This window comes from Hylobates moloch, unplaced genomic scaffold, assembly GCF_009828535.3.
Source record: "Hylobates moloch isolate HMO894 unplaced genomic scaffold, HMol_V3 SCAFFOLD_14, whole genome shotgun sequence".
Taxonomy (NCBI): domain Eukaryota; kingdom Metazoa; phylum Chordata; class Mammalia; order Primates; family Hylobatidae; genus Hylobates; species Hylobates moloch.
In genome coordinates this window covers 80,461,741-80,477,542 of record NW_026652289.1, presented here as the reverse complement: position 1 = coordinate 80,477,542, position 15,802 = coordinate 80,461,741, and the positions used below count along the sequence as shown (strand labels likewise).

At 43.6% G+C, this 15,802-nt stretch overlaps 1 protein-coding gene across 1 annotated transcript in view; it reads left to right on the top strand.

Annotated features, from left to right (window-relative positions):
- RYR3 (ryanodine receptor 3) overlaps nucleotides 1-15,802 on the top strand; it is a 564,315-nt gene that overhangs the window by 476,723 nt on the left and 71,790 nt on the right. Inside the window, exons 65-67 of the mRNA XM_058427349.1 lie at nucleotides 1,901-2,031; nucleotides 7,391-7,711; nucleotides 9,979-10,219. Coding sequence (XP_058283332.1) covers nucleotides 1,901-2,031; nucleotides 7,391-7,711; nucleotides 9,979-10,219 — 693 coding nt within the window. The remainder of the gene's footprint in view (nucleotides 1-1,900; nucleotides 2,032-7,390; nucleotides 7,712-9,978; nucleotides 10,220-15,802) is intronic.

Sequence of the window (15,802 nt, the reverse complement as noted above, 5' to 3'; positions counted from 1 at the left end):
CTGCCACAGCCTCCCAAGTAGCTGGGATTACAGGCGCCCACCACCACGCCCAGCTAATTTTTGTATTTTTAGTAGAGACAGGGTTTCACCATGTTGGCCAGGCTGGTCTCGAACTCCTGACCACGTGATCCACCCGCCTTGGCTTCCCAAATTGCTGGAATTACAGGCATGAGCCACTGCACCCGGCCAAGATCATATTTTTAACCTAACTCAAGTGTGTCTATTTCTCTGTTAGAGCAAAGCTGCAGGTTGACCCTAATCCTTATGATTAGTCCATACAGATGTTATTTGATCACATTGTTGATGTAGAGTTCAATATAGAACACAGGTTCTATATTTGCCCTGCATTTAATGAGAAAGAATCTGGAGGACAAAGGTTAAGGTTAAGACTATCTGGTTTACTTCTCAGTTTAAAAAAAAAATAAAAGGCTCCCCTAACCTCCCCATAATAAATACTTGTTATCCACTTTAAGACAATCTATGCTTTTGGCATTCTAGCTTCTTGGTGCTGCTAGAATTATTGGCTGTTGTCACAGTGAGAGGCAATTAACACAGTCTTGGGCACAGGTCTTAGTGGGGAACTGAAGGAAACCCACAAGAGTTGGATGCCCTTCTGCTTCCACAGAATCACAGTAATGTGGCAAGTGTTGGCTCTTGGCTCCAAGTGCCCTTTCTCAAGCTGGCCACTGTTGTGTGATGATCCTGTAACATTCCCCGAGGTGCAGCCCAGCACCCTCAGTTCCCAGGGATTCTGCTCATGAGCTCATATGCAGAGCATCAGTGCTTGACTTGAGTTGATGAGCCAGAGAGAACACATGGACACAGGAAGGGGAACGTCACACATCGGGGCCTGTTGTGGGGTGGGGGGAGTGGGGAGGGGTAGCATTAGGAGATATACCTAATGTTAAATGACGAGTTAATGGGTGCAGCACACCAACATGGCACATGTATACATATGTAACAAACCTGCACGTTGTGCACATGTACCCTCAAACTTATAATAAAAAAAATTAAAAAAAAACACAGACCTTAAGATATGGTGAACAGTTAACTATTTGTACAAAAGAGGGAAAGGAGTAACCGTTATTTCAGGTCTCTCTTGTAAATCAAGCAGTAGGTTTTAGGACCTATTGTTTGTGTTGTAAGGGCAGGTCTTTTATTTTTGTGTCTCATTGGTGCTTTGGTGTGCTACCTACTGTTCCCACTAGTGGGCACAGGCTCCATCCATAGCAGAGAATAGACACAGAGAAAATACACAGATTTCAAAGCATTTTTGAGAACAGGGAGGATCCATCTCAATTTGGATACCAGCAGAACTTGCTCTCACACATGCTAGGAGAGAGGGACAAAGCCGCACAGTGTGTTATATCATCTTAACCAGTTAAGAACTAGGCTCTGGCTGGGCGCGGTGGCTCACACCTGTAGTCCTAGCACTTTGGGAGGCTGAGGCGGGCGGATCACAAGGTCAGGAGATCGAGACCATCCTGCCCAACGTGATGAAACCCCATCTCTACTAAAAAAAAAAAAATACAAAAAGAAATGAACCAGGCATGGTGGCAGGTACCTGTAGTCCCAGCTACTCGGGAGGCTGAGGCAGGAGAATGGCATGAACCTGGGAGGCGGAGCTCGCAGTGAGCTGAGATCGTGCCACTGCACTCCAGCCTGGGCGACAGAGCAAGACTCCATCTCAAAAAGAAAAGAAAAAAAAAGAACTAGGATCTAAGTAGTGAGAGCATTGGTTAGTGTCCAGAGAAAGAGGAGGGGAAGAAGTGCATGCAACCTTGCTAAGCCTAGTGCCTGGGGATGTCCATGGATGAATCTATGTGGAAGGCCTGGTCCGCCAATGCATGGGGCCAGCATGTGCGGGGCAACACTTCTCAATGGACTTCTTTGTTTCCAGGCAACGCCCTGCCCTTGGAGAATGTCTGGCCTCGCTGGCAGCTGCCATACCAGTGGCATTCCTGGAGCCCACCCTTAATCGCTACAATCTACTCTCGGTCTTCAACACCAAAACCCCCAGGGAGAGGTCTAGTAAGTATCTCCCCTCAAAGGTCATCAACCCATTTCATGTGCTGAGAGGAGAGGAGCCACACAGGCAGAGAGCAGCAGCCCTGCAGCACTGTGGCTTTCTTGGCCTGAGAGGAGCCAGGAGGTGAGGTTAGGGACTAGGTTGCAGGTCTCCATCTTACTGGAGAAATAAGGATGGGCAAGGCTTTGTTATAATTAGGCTGTGATTTCCTCTTCTGTACAGTGAGGAGTCAGTGTTGCTGATTTTGAAATCCTTTCCATCCTAAGACCTCAGGGTCTCTTGTCTGCTCTGGGTTTCAATTCCCCTTCTGCACCTGGGGATGTGACTCCTTTTTTGCAGTCCCTCTCCAGAGTGGTATCAGAAGGTGCACATCCACACTCATAACCTAATTATATTCTTCAAGTCCATGGAGAAGCTGTGCTTCTAAAGATGCTGACGACACATTTTCATCTTCATGGAAGATAAGACATAGAAAAGCACCAAAAGGAAGAGAAAGTATACAAGAAAGAGTATTTCTTAGCAAAAGTATTGACACAGTAGGTTCCCCAACAGGGTGGCAAACTATGACCACAGGGCAAATCTGGCCCCCTGCCTATTTTTAAATAATTAAAATTTAAATTTTTAAATTTTAAATAAAGTTTTATTTGAACACAACCACACCTACTTGTTTACATTTGGTCTATGGCTGCTTTTGCATGACAATGGCAGAGTCGAGTAGAGGCAGGAAAGTTTAGCCCCCCGAGGCCTAAAATATTTACTATCTGGCCCTCTACAGGAAACGTTTTCCACCCTCTTTTGTAGAAGGATCCTGGAACTAAAATCCAAGGCGAGTTGTAAATCTGCTTCTGGAGGGTCCTTGTATCTGGGTTAATTGTGGTCCTGCCTAAGGACAAGGGAATAGAATAGAGGAGCTTCAAGTAGGAGCCTTGAATCAAGCTTGGACTCCAACTAGAAAGAACTGCGATGATTCCGTCTATTCTGAAGCAAAAATTACCTAACTGTAGGCTAATCAATATTAAGGGGAAAAAAGCCACAGTCAATTATTTTCAACCAGAACTTTTTCTATTCAGAACCATTGTTTTCTTAAAATATTGCTATACTATACACTACCAGTAGATGTCTGGACGTGGCAGCAATTCCATTTAGTTCAAGCCCCCTTTCTCAAACTGCCGTGAGATTTAAGGAAGAAGCATTTTGAGCAAGAAAGGGCTCATGCCACACTTTGCTTTGCCACCGCTGTTTTTTTCATCTAAAAATTTGAAGTGCTAACCCATGGCGGCTTTATTCCCACTTGCTTCTTGTTACTTCAGGTAAGAGGAGCACATTGCCCCCCAGAAATGATCACCAGGACAATTCAGATAAGGCCACTAATAAAAATCTTTCACTGAGGTAGAATACAGTGGAGACTAGTGTTCTCAGAGGTAGTCAAGAGAAACATTGCCAAGATGCCTCAACTTTCCAAAGTCCCATATGAAATCTATGTTAACCTTTCCTCAACCGCTTCAGCCTCATCTCACCCTTTCTTCCCTTTGAAACTAGCAAAAAAAAAAAAAAAAAAAAAAGGGATTTCCAATCTTTGTTTTTTTGTTCTTCCCACTCCTGATTCCAAATGAGTCCTAGCTTTCCACCAAAGTGGAAGCTGAGCAACAGAGCAGACTTTGGTGAAGTTGAGAAGTGGCTGTGACATCTCCAGGCAAATGCCAGCCCAGGTGTTGCTCCCTGACTCCAAAGGGACATGGGGCCCAGTCATGACAGTTCTGGATATGTATACATTTATTCTGCTTCAACTGTGACTTGAGAAATAGTGTACCTCTGTCTCTATACCAGCACTGTGTAGAGCTTCACCTGGGGACAGAGGGAAACAGCCTCGGCTTTTCAGTTCATAAAGGCACAGTAGCAGGGCAAAATGAGGATGTGACAAAGATAGAGGAGAGCCTAGGTTAGCTTTGGCAGGGAGGGGAATTAGTCTCTTGCATTGTGCTCCTTCCCAAGAGCTATTTGAAAAGTTCCTTCTCATTCTATATACCTTTGCATTGATTTGATAAGACATATTCATAAATAATAAATGACTCCCCATCATTGCATACTCCAAAGGAAGAAAAGAGACAAGGTTGTAATTAGAGATGACACAGTCCTTTTTCCATTAGTGACACACTGTGGGACTCTATGTCCAGCTCCCCTGAGCCCTTGTTTTTTATCATTGAATTCAGCAAAGAGTGAATGCTTACCGTGTGTATGGCTCTTAAAAAGTTTGTCTAGAGCCAGAGAATGACTGATGGCTTAATGAGCTGTTAAGAAGGTAGACTTCATTCATTACAAAGTGGGTGGCCTGAGGGATAAAGGGCGGGGAGGAATGTATAAGGTGACAGATGATGTGAGCCTGTGGTTTAGAAATACAATATGAACTGATTTATCATGTCTTCAGTTAATTGGGCATCTCTATTAATTGACACTTGATGCTTTGCCAGCAGAATTACTCAGATTAGTATCTTTGATGCCCTGTAACATCCTGGTGCATTTTCTTCCTCATCCAAAAATTATTAAGATATACCTAGAAAAAGTTTCATACTGTTAAGTGCCAGTTATTCAAAACTAGTTAAATCCTTAGTTATGGGTGGCAGTGATCTGTTCATCAGAACACTAGATGTCGGACCAAAGCATTCTATTACCAGTCAGTTTGCTTTTCTTCTGTACCCTATTGGAACTCTTTTCTCTTTGGTTGATTATTCCAATTCTAATGTAAGCCATCTGTCTGTGTTGCAAAGAGAAGAGGTGCTAAGGTGAGGCACACAGGACTTTAGAATCTAATCCGGTGATTCTTGAATTCTAACGTGCATCAGAATCACCCAGGAGGCTTGTTCAAGACTGTTGAGCCCCAACCCTAGGGTTTCTAATGCAGTCAGTCAGTTTGGAGTGAGGCCCAGGAATTTGCATTTTCAGCCGGTCTCCAGGTGATGCTGGTGCTGCTGGTAGGAGGACCACACTTTGAGAATTATTGATCTAGAAGATAAAAGGACAGTGATCCTAAAGATTCCCCCTAACAGTCTTGTGTCTGATTCTAAGAGGACACAGCTGAGGCTGTTTTTCTAGCAGCTAACTCGGAATTCATTCTGTGGGTTTATGCTGTGGCATTTGAAGTACAAAACACCCTGAATCACAAATGTTTGTTCCACTCAAGGACCAATTATGTATAAATAACTTTTAAAGGTCATTATAATGGCTCCAGTGCAGCAACCTCAAGCAACTCTGTTTTTCTTAGGCAGCGGGCAAAAAGTGTTCATGATGATGTATTGTCTATGTGACATTTAAACAAACGCACCTGAGCCTTATCGTTTATAATCCCACGGCAAATAGTTGTAAATTTCAGTTGCATCTATGGCAGTGGCATTGTTCTGTGTGTAGAACCTCAAGGTAGAACGTTTGACTTCCCTGTGTTTACCTCTGTACTCTGAGAGTTATGTGTATAAAATTATTTTGTTTGTAAGGGTCTCTCTAGACTCCCGTGTTCTTGTTACCCATGACCTTTGTTGTCCTGCTGCGAGATGCAGGACAGACTCATTCTCTGCAAATGACCGTATCTGACCCATAATTTCCTTGCGCAAATCACAAAAGTTCGGGGTTCTTTGGCTTTCATGCTATTAATCCTTTTCAATTGTCTGGGTTTTAAAAGATATTGGTCCACTCCTGACATCCAAGGAGGAGAGATTTTTAACCTTCTATCCACCAAAAGGCTCTAGTGATAGCAACAAAAATCATCACTAGGAAAAGGGTAATAGTGCTTCATTGGGCCTATTCCATAGCATAAAGGCTGCTGGGATCCATTGCTTTGCAACTGCACATCCTGTCCAGGTAGAACCACTTGTCTCAGCTGCAGATTCATTCTCTCCAAGAAAGCCAGGATTATTCTGTATATCTGCTCCATGCGCTATAACCATGAGAGAAATTGAGACAGTCCCTTTCAATTGACCAGTATTCCTAAAGGCCAAGGAATTTGGTATGGCCTCTCCTATTTATTAATCCTTCAATTCTAATGGATATAAAATCTGAAAATCTAGAGAAGAAAGACCTCAAGCCAATGGTAATCCCAATGGCAAAGGGCCTGCAGGCATAACCCAATTCACTAACCATACATTTGTATTTGCAGTCTTCTGCTTTATCTTTGGAAATGTCTGAGAACTTTGCATTTGATTCCAAATACCAAAAATAATTTCCTCAAATCTTCCAGTGAACTGATGTTCTGGGAAAACACACCACATTTTTCCTGTGGCTTCCCAGATTGCCTAGCTCCTTCAGTGCCTGATGTTTTTGCCCCAGTTTGAGAAGTTTGGCCCGAGGATGAAGTAGACACATTCTGTAGGAAGCAGTTAGATCAGTGGGTGAGTATGCAAAGCTTTGGGCTTGTGGCTCTTACTCAGAATTGTCCATGTCCCTCCCTCCCCTCAGAGCCCTTGTTATCTTCTCATGTGTCAGGAACTTCAGGATGCTTCCAGTCTTCCTCCCGCCTTGCAGGAAAGAGTGTCCTTTACCTAAGGGAAGCAGGACAGAGAAGCCCTGGATTTTTCTGTTTACAGTTCTTGCATCTGACAACCCTCCCTGGTTGAATATTGAACTCTGTCTGTTGATACTTCAGCCTGTGTGTCCTTGTCTAGAGCAGCACCCTCAATCATTCAGAGTGAGGAAAAGATAGGGCTCCCACGATTCCTTACAAATCAGTCCTTGGAAACAAAAAGGATTAAGTGATTGACAGGGAGTCAGTCAAGCCACCTCAGGTCATCCATCATTTCTATTGTGAAGTCAGAAATCAGTCCATGTGCGATGCTTTCCCCCCCAGAATTCCAGCTGGATGGAAAGTTGTTTCTGGTCCAGCTGAAGGACTATTAGATGAGTGGACTTTTATTTTTCCTTTCCTAAGCCGAGTATAGATGTGATCCAGGCAGTGGCACCACAACTTGCAACTAAACACTGATCAGTTGCTTTTCTCTTCTGATTACTGATTTTCCTGCAGGGGACACACTAAGGCCCAGGCAGGCAGGCCAAGAGGGAGAAGCCAAGAGACTGGCTTCATCACAGGGTAGTCTCAGGAACTAACTATCCCTCATCCTTGTGTCTGCTATACTCCTTTAACCACGTGTTTGTTTTAACCTCACCTCAACATGACATTTAGGAAGATAATGCAGCCTCTGGAAGCTGCAGTCTGTTCACAGACAGCTGGAGGACAAAAGCCACTCCACATCCAAGCTCACTGCTGTGAAGCTCTAGAAATTTATTTCTAAAGACCAAAGGAAAGGAGGGGCAGAGAGAAAGAAGCTTGCACCCACTGTGCTTTTGAATTTCTGTCCCTTTATTCTTCCTCTCAATCAGTTCTGGGGATGCCAGACACGGTGGAAGACATGTGTCCTGACATCCCCCAGCTGGAAGGCCTGATGAAGGAAATCAATGACCTGGCCGAGTCAGGGGCCCGGTACACAGAGATGCCCCATGTCATCGAGGTGATCTTACCCATGCTCTGCAACTACCTGTCCTACTGGTGGGAGCGGGGGCCTGAGAACCTGCCCCCCAGCACAGGGCCGTGCTGCACCAAGGTCACCTCTGAACACCTCAGTCTCATCCTGGGCAACATTCTGAAAATCATCAACAACAACCTGGGCATCGATGAGGCCTCCTGGATGAAGCGCATTGCAGGTACCGATGCCTTTTCTCCCCAGTCCCCAGCCCAGGGGCCAAGATAATCTGTATTCTCTTTTCATCTCTATTATTAATTCCAAGATGGTTTTGCACAAGCTGTATTCTATATTTAAACCTCCCCATGCCCACCCCAGTTGCTTAACAGTAAAAAGAATTGACATATTCCCCTGAAGAGCTTCCTGGGGCCAATGCTCCTGGCCCACTCCCCTACTCATCCAGGCCCCTCAAATCTCCAGGAAGCCCTTCTTAATCAACTCCACTCAAATCCAATGAGCATTGCTTTATTTGATTTTGGTACTCAAGAATCCCATTTGCTCTTATGGTAATAACTGTCCAGAATTTTCCTGGTAAGTAATCCTGTGTGTTTTCCACTTGTATAAAACTCACTCCCATCTGACCTACACTGTAAGTTCCTTACTGTCACTCTGCATTTGTATTTCACTCTATGCTTTCTAAGACACTGTCTCATGTGGGCTCACGGTAGTGGCACTGTTTTTTTTTTTCTTTTGTATCCCTCTAAAGTTACTTACATGCAGCCAGCTCTCAATGAATGTTATTAGCCAATTTTCTCTTCCTGAAGCAACTTCAAAAAAAGGACAGGCTTGGAAAATCAATAACTATACTTTCCACAGTCAGGAAACCACAAATATTTTGTGTCCTCTCTGTCAAACTACAGTCCAAGGAGATAGAAGCTAAGGCAAAATTACTGCTTTTGATGGACCTATGATTTAGGTAGTGGAGTCCACCAGTAACATCTCTACCCATATAATCTCCTGGACATGAAAACAATGGCTAGGCTAAAGGGAACTATTAATCCAACACTGATATTTACTTTCCTGGACAAAGGAATCAATGTCCTTCTGCAGGACCAAGGAAGAAAAGTTACTGCTTCTTCCTGTCTCACAGATGAACTGAGATCAAAATTATAAATATCTTGGGTGCTAATGGCAGCTAGATAACATAAGCCTCTGTGGACATTTGAATAGAGTTGGTGTTCCTCTATTACCCATTAGCCCTAAAATATTGTTAACCATAAGGTAATTTTTCAATGAGTTTTACTTGGTAAATCTGAATTAAGGGAAGGAAGGGCTTCAAAAAAATCTCCTCCCTTACCTCCCTAGAGGTGCACAGAGGGAAGGTGTCACAGCATGAGGGCCACTGATGGAAACTGAAGTTTGGCCTGTTATTCCACAGGTGAATCTAGACTTCATTCAGACAGGCTACTTACTTCTTGGTGACTAAACAAAGTCAATTTTAAGTAGTAACCCCAAATCGCCCACATAAGGTATAGCCATTCTGATTACATATCTAAAGCAGAGTTGCTCACTGAAGAAGGCTAAGAAGTCACAACTTCTTGGTTAATGCAGAGAGTGCCATTAACCTTCTCTTTCTAAAAGTATCTTTTTTATAAAAGTAAAACATAAAGTGATATTTCGAAGAAAATTGCTGGAATGCAAGCTGTTTCCAATTGAAATGCCTTAAGCTAAAGACACTTTGAAAACATGTGAATGTAGATTGTCAGTGGTTCACAACTCTCACTCACTCATTTTTTTCTTACAATTACTCTGATCTTTTTAAAAACAAAACAAAAAAAGACCAATGGAATGGCATATCGCTCTTTCTCTGATTGCTTCTTTCTGCTTTTCAACTTCTAGTGATCACCCCAGCCTCTTTTTATTCATTTATAATTGATACCAGAGTTATATCCCTCCCTCAGAGCCCAGAGGAGTCTCCAGGCAATAGGTTGGCAGGTTTCAAGTGTTGAGGCTGAGGATGGTAGTTGGGTTAATGTGCTTTTAACAACAGATTGTTCTGTAAAATAACCAGAAAGCATATATTGAGTGCCCACTCTTAGCACAGTACTTGTTGTTAATAAAAGTCTTCCTTCAGGAAGTTTACAATCTGCTAGTGAGCCGAAAGCAAAAAGAATGGACTATAAAATAATACAAAATAGTCTGTCATGAAGAGCTAAGGGGTGTGGCATAGGCCATGTGTGCTTGAGAGGTTCGAGGGAGGCAGGGGCTCCCCATGGCCTGGAAGAGCAGAGCAGGAATATGGACCTTCTCCCATAGTGGCCTCGGTCCCCCATCCCCTGAGGTGACTCTATGAGAGGGAGGTATCAAGGTGAAGATTGAGGAAGGAAACGAGGGGCAGGTGCCATCCTGAGTTGATGGGATTCCACGGCCTCACCTTTCAGTCATGTCTTTCATTTTCATCAATTGCCATAATACGTGAAATGACGGGGAGGCTCTTTGTAAATGCAGTGTATGCACAGCCCATCATCAGCAAAGCCAGACCCGACCTGCTGAGAAGCCACTTCATCCCAACTCTGGAGAAGCTGAAGAAAAAGGCTGTCAAGACGGTGCAGGAGGAGGAGCAGTTGAAAGCCGATGGCAAAGGGGACACCCAGGAGGCGGAACTCCTCATCCTGGATGAGTTCGCGGTCCTCTGCAGAGACCTCTATGCCTTCTACCCCATGCTGATCCGCTACGTGGACAACAACAGGTACAGAGGAGACCACTAGGAGACTGTCTGCCCCTCTGTGGGGCTAGTTTAGGCAACAGAATACAACGGAAAGATGGTGTTGGGCTGTTAACAGTGAGATAAAGGAGGTGATAGCCACTCCCACCATTCTCCTTCCCAACGCCAATGGTTCCTGCTGTAGGAGCTCTGGGCAGTGCTTTCCTGGAGCAACGATTCTGTATGGTCTGTGACGTGGCCATCCCCTCCATCCTTATGGGCTACCACAGGTCAGAGGAAGTTGGTCAAATAAAGGTAGCAGTGACCCACTTCTGCCCCTCTGCTGTTCACTAATGTATTCCTTCAACCAGTACTGCCTGACTGTGTGTTAAGCGCTCTTCTAGGCTTTAAGTGATAGGAGTGAACAGAAGAGACAAGCTCTCTTGCCTAGGGAGATTTATTTCTGGGGCTAGGAGAGGTGCATAAACAATAAACAACCCATATAAGTAAATTATCTAGAGCGGGGTAAGGGGAATTAGGAGGGTCAGGGTGGGGTGGGAGTTGTGTTTTTAGATAGGATGTTCCTGAGAAATCAACATTTGAGCAAAGACCTGAAGTCAGTAAAGTTTGGAACCAGAAAAATCTGGGGCGAGGGTGTTGCAGGAAGAGGAAACGTCTGGTGCAGGCGCCAAGAAAAAAGTGTGTTTGGGATGTTCAAGGGACCAAAAGGAGGCCAGTGTAGCTGAAGCAGAGGGAGGGGTGGGGAAGAGCAGTAGAGGATGTCAGAGAGGCAACATGGGGCCGAGAGTCCAGGCCTGGGACGCCACTGTGAGGACTCTGACTTTTACTCTGAGTCAAATAACAAGCCCCTGGAGATTTTGAGGGAGTCTGTAATGTGATCTGATTCATTCTTTGAGCACTGTAGCAAGAGGTGGAGGCAGCAGGGAAGTAGAAGACCAGTGGGAGGCTCTCCATGATCCAGGCGAGAGTGGAATGTGATCCATACAAACTGAAAGTGGATTAGCAGTGTCAGGGGTGGGAGAGAGTGATGGGGAGGGACTGCTTTATGCTTTTTTTTAAGCACTGGGGTTTCCTTTTGGGGTGATGAAAACGTTGTGGAACTGGATAATGATTGTAGTTTCACAACATTGTGAATGTACTAAACAACACTGATTGCAAATTTTATGTTATATGCATTTTACCAGGTTTTATTTTATATATATGTTTTTTTTTTTTTTTTTTTTTTTTTTGAGATGAAGTCTTGCTTTGTCACCCAGGCTGGAGTGCAGTGGTGCGATCTCGGCTCACTGCAAGCTCCGCCTCCTGGGCTCATGCGATTCTCCCACCTCAGCCTCCTGAGTAGCTGGGACTACAGGCGCACGCCACCATGCCTGGCTAATTTTTTGGTATTTTTGTAGAGATGGGGTTTTACCACGTTGCCCAGGGTGGTTTCAAACTCCTGAGCTCAAGCAATCCGCCTGCCTCGGCTTCCCCAAAGTGTTGGGATTACAGATTACTGGCCTCCTTTTTTTTTTTTCTTTTTTTTTTTTTGAGACAGAGTCTCGCTCTGTCACCCAGGCTGGAGTGCAGTGGTGCCATCTCGGCTCACTACAAGCTCCACCTCCCGGGTTCACGCCATTTTCCTGCCTCAACCTCCCGAGTAGCTGGGACTACAGGCGCATACCACCACACCTGGCTAATTTTTATTGTGTTTTTTAGTAGAGACAGGGTTTTACCATGTTAGCCAAGACGGTCTCTATCTCCTGACCTCGTGATCCACCCGCCTGGACCTCCCAAACTGCTGGGATTATAGGCGTGAGCCACCGTGCCCGGCCCTTTTGTTTGTTTTTTTTTTTTTTTCTTGAAGTTGATGGCGGCTGACGCCAGGATGGTAGCAGTGAAGGTTACCAGAAGTTATCAGATTCTGGGTCTGTTTTGAAGGTAGAGCCCTTGGAATTTCCAAATTGGGAATGAGAGAAAAGAGAAGAGTCAAAAATGCTTCCAGGAATTTTGCCTGAATACATGGAAGAATGGCCTTTTCGGCAATTGAGGAAGACTGTGGATACATCAGATTTGGCCAAGGTTGGAGTGACGTTGTTGAAGGGAAGATCAGGAGATCACTTTCAGACATGTTGAATTTAGTTGCCTATTCAATAGAAAAGTGAAAATGTTGAATGGGCAATTGCATATAAGATTCAGAGTTCAGAGGAGAGGTCTGGTGTAGACATATGAATTTGGGAGTAATCGATACATTTAAGGACTGTTGAGACTAGATGAGATAAGTAAAGGATTGAGGAAGGGACAGAAGAGTTCCTCAGTACTAAGAGGTCAGGCAGAAGAAGAGGAACAGCAAATGAGACTGAGAGGGAGAAACCAACGGGACAGTAGGAAAGCCAACAGAATGTTGTATCCTGGGTTCCAACTTTACAAAGAGTTTCCAGAAGGAAAGAATGACCAACTGTTTCAAATGCTGCTGGTAAGTAAGATGAGAACTGAGACTGGGCATTATATTAAGCAGCTCATTAGTTATTGGTGACCTTGACAAGAGCAGTGTCTATGAAGTATTGAAGATAAAAAGCCTCTTTGGAATGGGTTAAAAGAATGAGAGAAAAGGACTTGGATCCAGCAATACAGGCAACTTCTTCAAGTTTTGCTCTAAAGGAGGACAGAGAAATGGGACACTAACTACAGGCAGAAGTGTGGTCAAGAGAGGAGTTGTTAACATAGGAAACTTGTCAGGTTGTTTCTTCACCAATGGGAAGGATCCAGTAGAGACGGGGGCTATGACATGTAAGAGAGAGACAATTTCTAAGGCAATGACTTTGAGCAGGCAAAAGGTCAGCTTTAGGAAGTTCATCCACAGAACAGACAGGAGGGCAGAGACTACGGGTGCTGATGCTGGTTGTGTGTGTGTGTGTGTGTGTGTGTGTGTGTGTGTGTACACACACACACACACACCACACACCCCTACGTTAAGAGAGAGAGAGAGGTCTTTTGGGGTCCTTTCCGATTGCTTTTATTTTCTCAGTGAAGTAGGAAGCAAGATCATCAGTTGGGAATGAAGATGGGGAAAGGTGCCTAGAGGTTTGAAGAGTAAAAAGAAGGTATGAGGTGGTTCCCAGGGAGAGTGGAAGAGTAGATGGACCAGGGAAATGCAGAGTGATTACCAGGCAGCATTAAGAGATCTCTGGTCATGAATTTACAGCAAGACCCATCAGCGGGTTGTCTTTTTCTCCAGCCAAATTCAGTTGTCAGATATCAACCAAGAACAGGAAGTAAGTTGCATTTAATGAGAGGCGAGGTTTTGCAAAGTGAGTATAACAAAAACACGTTAGGGAGTTAAGGGTATACGTAAGGAGGTAATTATAAAGATTTACGGTGGAATTTAGGCTGGATGATGAGGAGGACAGAACGTAGAAAGCCTAATGTGCATGAACAGACAAAAGATCAAAGGATTGTTGGAGAGTGGGTACTAGATAGGAGGAAGGGGGTGGTCAGAGAAGTGAAATGCATGGATTTAAGATTAGGGGATTAGGGGAGGTTGCAGTTATTAGTAATGACCATGGGATTGCATACTGAGGTAGGTGGAGGGCAAGAACCTTAGAGAAGAAATCAACAGACTGAAAGGCCATGGAGCTGGAAAATCATAAACACATATATTTAAGTCACTGAGAATGAAGACGGTGACATGTTGAGAATATCAGTGAGATATGTGCTAAAAGCATGGATAAAGGAAGGGGAATGGCTCAGATTAGTGGACACCTTGGTAAGAGATGAAATTCAAAACTGGAGACTTTCGGAGACACTTCATGGTGCGTGTCTCTGTTTTGACATTTGAGCTCCATTTACAGAGGAGAGGTGGAAAAGAGCACAATATAATGAACTTACCCAAACCTGCTGCTCCCTTCTCTCAAGGCCTCTTCCCCAGCCTGAGTCCTTCAGGACGGTCACCCAGAATCCTCATTCTCTCCCTATCCCTTGCCTTCAGCCCTTCACACTGACTCTGTGCACCTTCCCTTCTCTCCCATCAGTCAGTCCCCTGGGGTGGTGACCATATGCTGTGCTGGACAGCCTGCATATCCCAGCTCACCGTCATCACTCCTATTCTATAGAACTTCAAAGGTTGAAAGTCTCTAATGTCGTAATTAGGCAAATTAATTCATGTCATAAGATAAATTTTTAATGTAATTCACTCTTTCCCCAGTGTTCATTTGGTGCACAAAATTTAGCTGAGTCAAAATAAATAAACAACAATTATATGAGAAATGTGAAGGCTTGTGGGAATATAAGTCTATAAAATCATAAAGCTATTGATAGGGTGAACACAGACATTTTCATTGTATCTTAGGGTATGACCCTTACCCTATTTGTGGGTTTTGTTGCATTTTTCCCTGTAACCAAATATGTGTCAGTTGTCCAAGTCCATTCTCCAGTTCTCCAACACCAATGGGATATCCAACAATCCAATTTAATTCTGACAGTAACTACGCACAGTTAGTGCAGATCCCACAGGTCAGTGGCTTAGTTCTGTAAGACTGTTCCTGCCTCAGACACCAGCCACAAATGAGTTGCCCAGGCTGCTCACACTTCTGCCCAGCGAACTGCAAATTCCATGGTTCTCATGACCTGGTTTGATAATTCACTCAGATTTGATAATTCACTGGAATAGCTTATAGAACTCAGGAAAGCACGTTAATAATTACAGGCTTATTAGAAAAGAATCAACTCAGGAACATTCAAATGGAAAAGATGCATAGGGAAATGTATGGGTTTAGAGGAGTGCAGAACCTCTGTGTCCACCCTGGCACACACCACCCTTCTTGCCCATCAATGTGTTTATCAACCTGTAGGCTCCCTGCATCTCATATGAGCTTTTGTGTAAGTTTCATTGATAAATCACTGGTCATTGGTGATTGAGATTGAACTCAATCTTCAGCACCTCCTCTCTCCCCAGAGGTAGGGAGTGAGGCTGAAAGTTCCAACCCTCTTACCATGTGCTTGGTCTTTCCGGTAACCAGCGCCATCCTGAAGCTACCTAGCCCTTCCCCACTCAAGGGTCACTTCATTAGCATAAATCCAGGTATGGTCAAAGGGGCTCGTTATATATAACAAAAAAAAGTCCTATTACTCAGGAAATTCCACAAGTTCTAGTAGCTCTGTGCCTGGAAACGGGCAAAGACTAATACATATTTTTATTATACCATACCCTTCTAAAGTTTAAGGCCCTAAAATACAAATTTGAAAATGTTTAATTTTAAGGTACCCATTATATATATTGAAGGGATGCAGGAATATTTGGGGGAACATTGGTAACTTTTTGAGTGGTAACCCATTCTGCCATGGGCAAGAAATGGACCTGGATATACTCATTTTAGCATTTATTTTATAAGGCAAATTGTACTTACTATTTAAAATAACCTAATTAAGATTACTTATATTTAGCACTCCAATAGAAACACTTTACACACAACACCTTACACACGCATACATGCTCTCTCTCTATATATATATATAAATATATATTATATATTTATGTAAATGTATTATATAAATAAATATATAAATATATAATATACATAAATATATATAATATATAACATACATAAATATTATATATAATATATAACA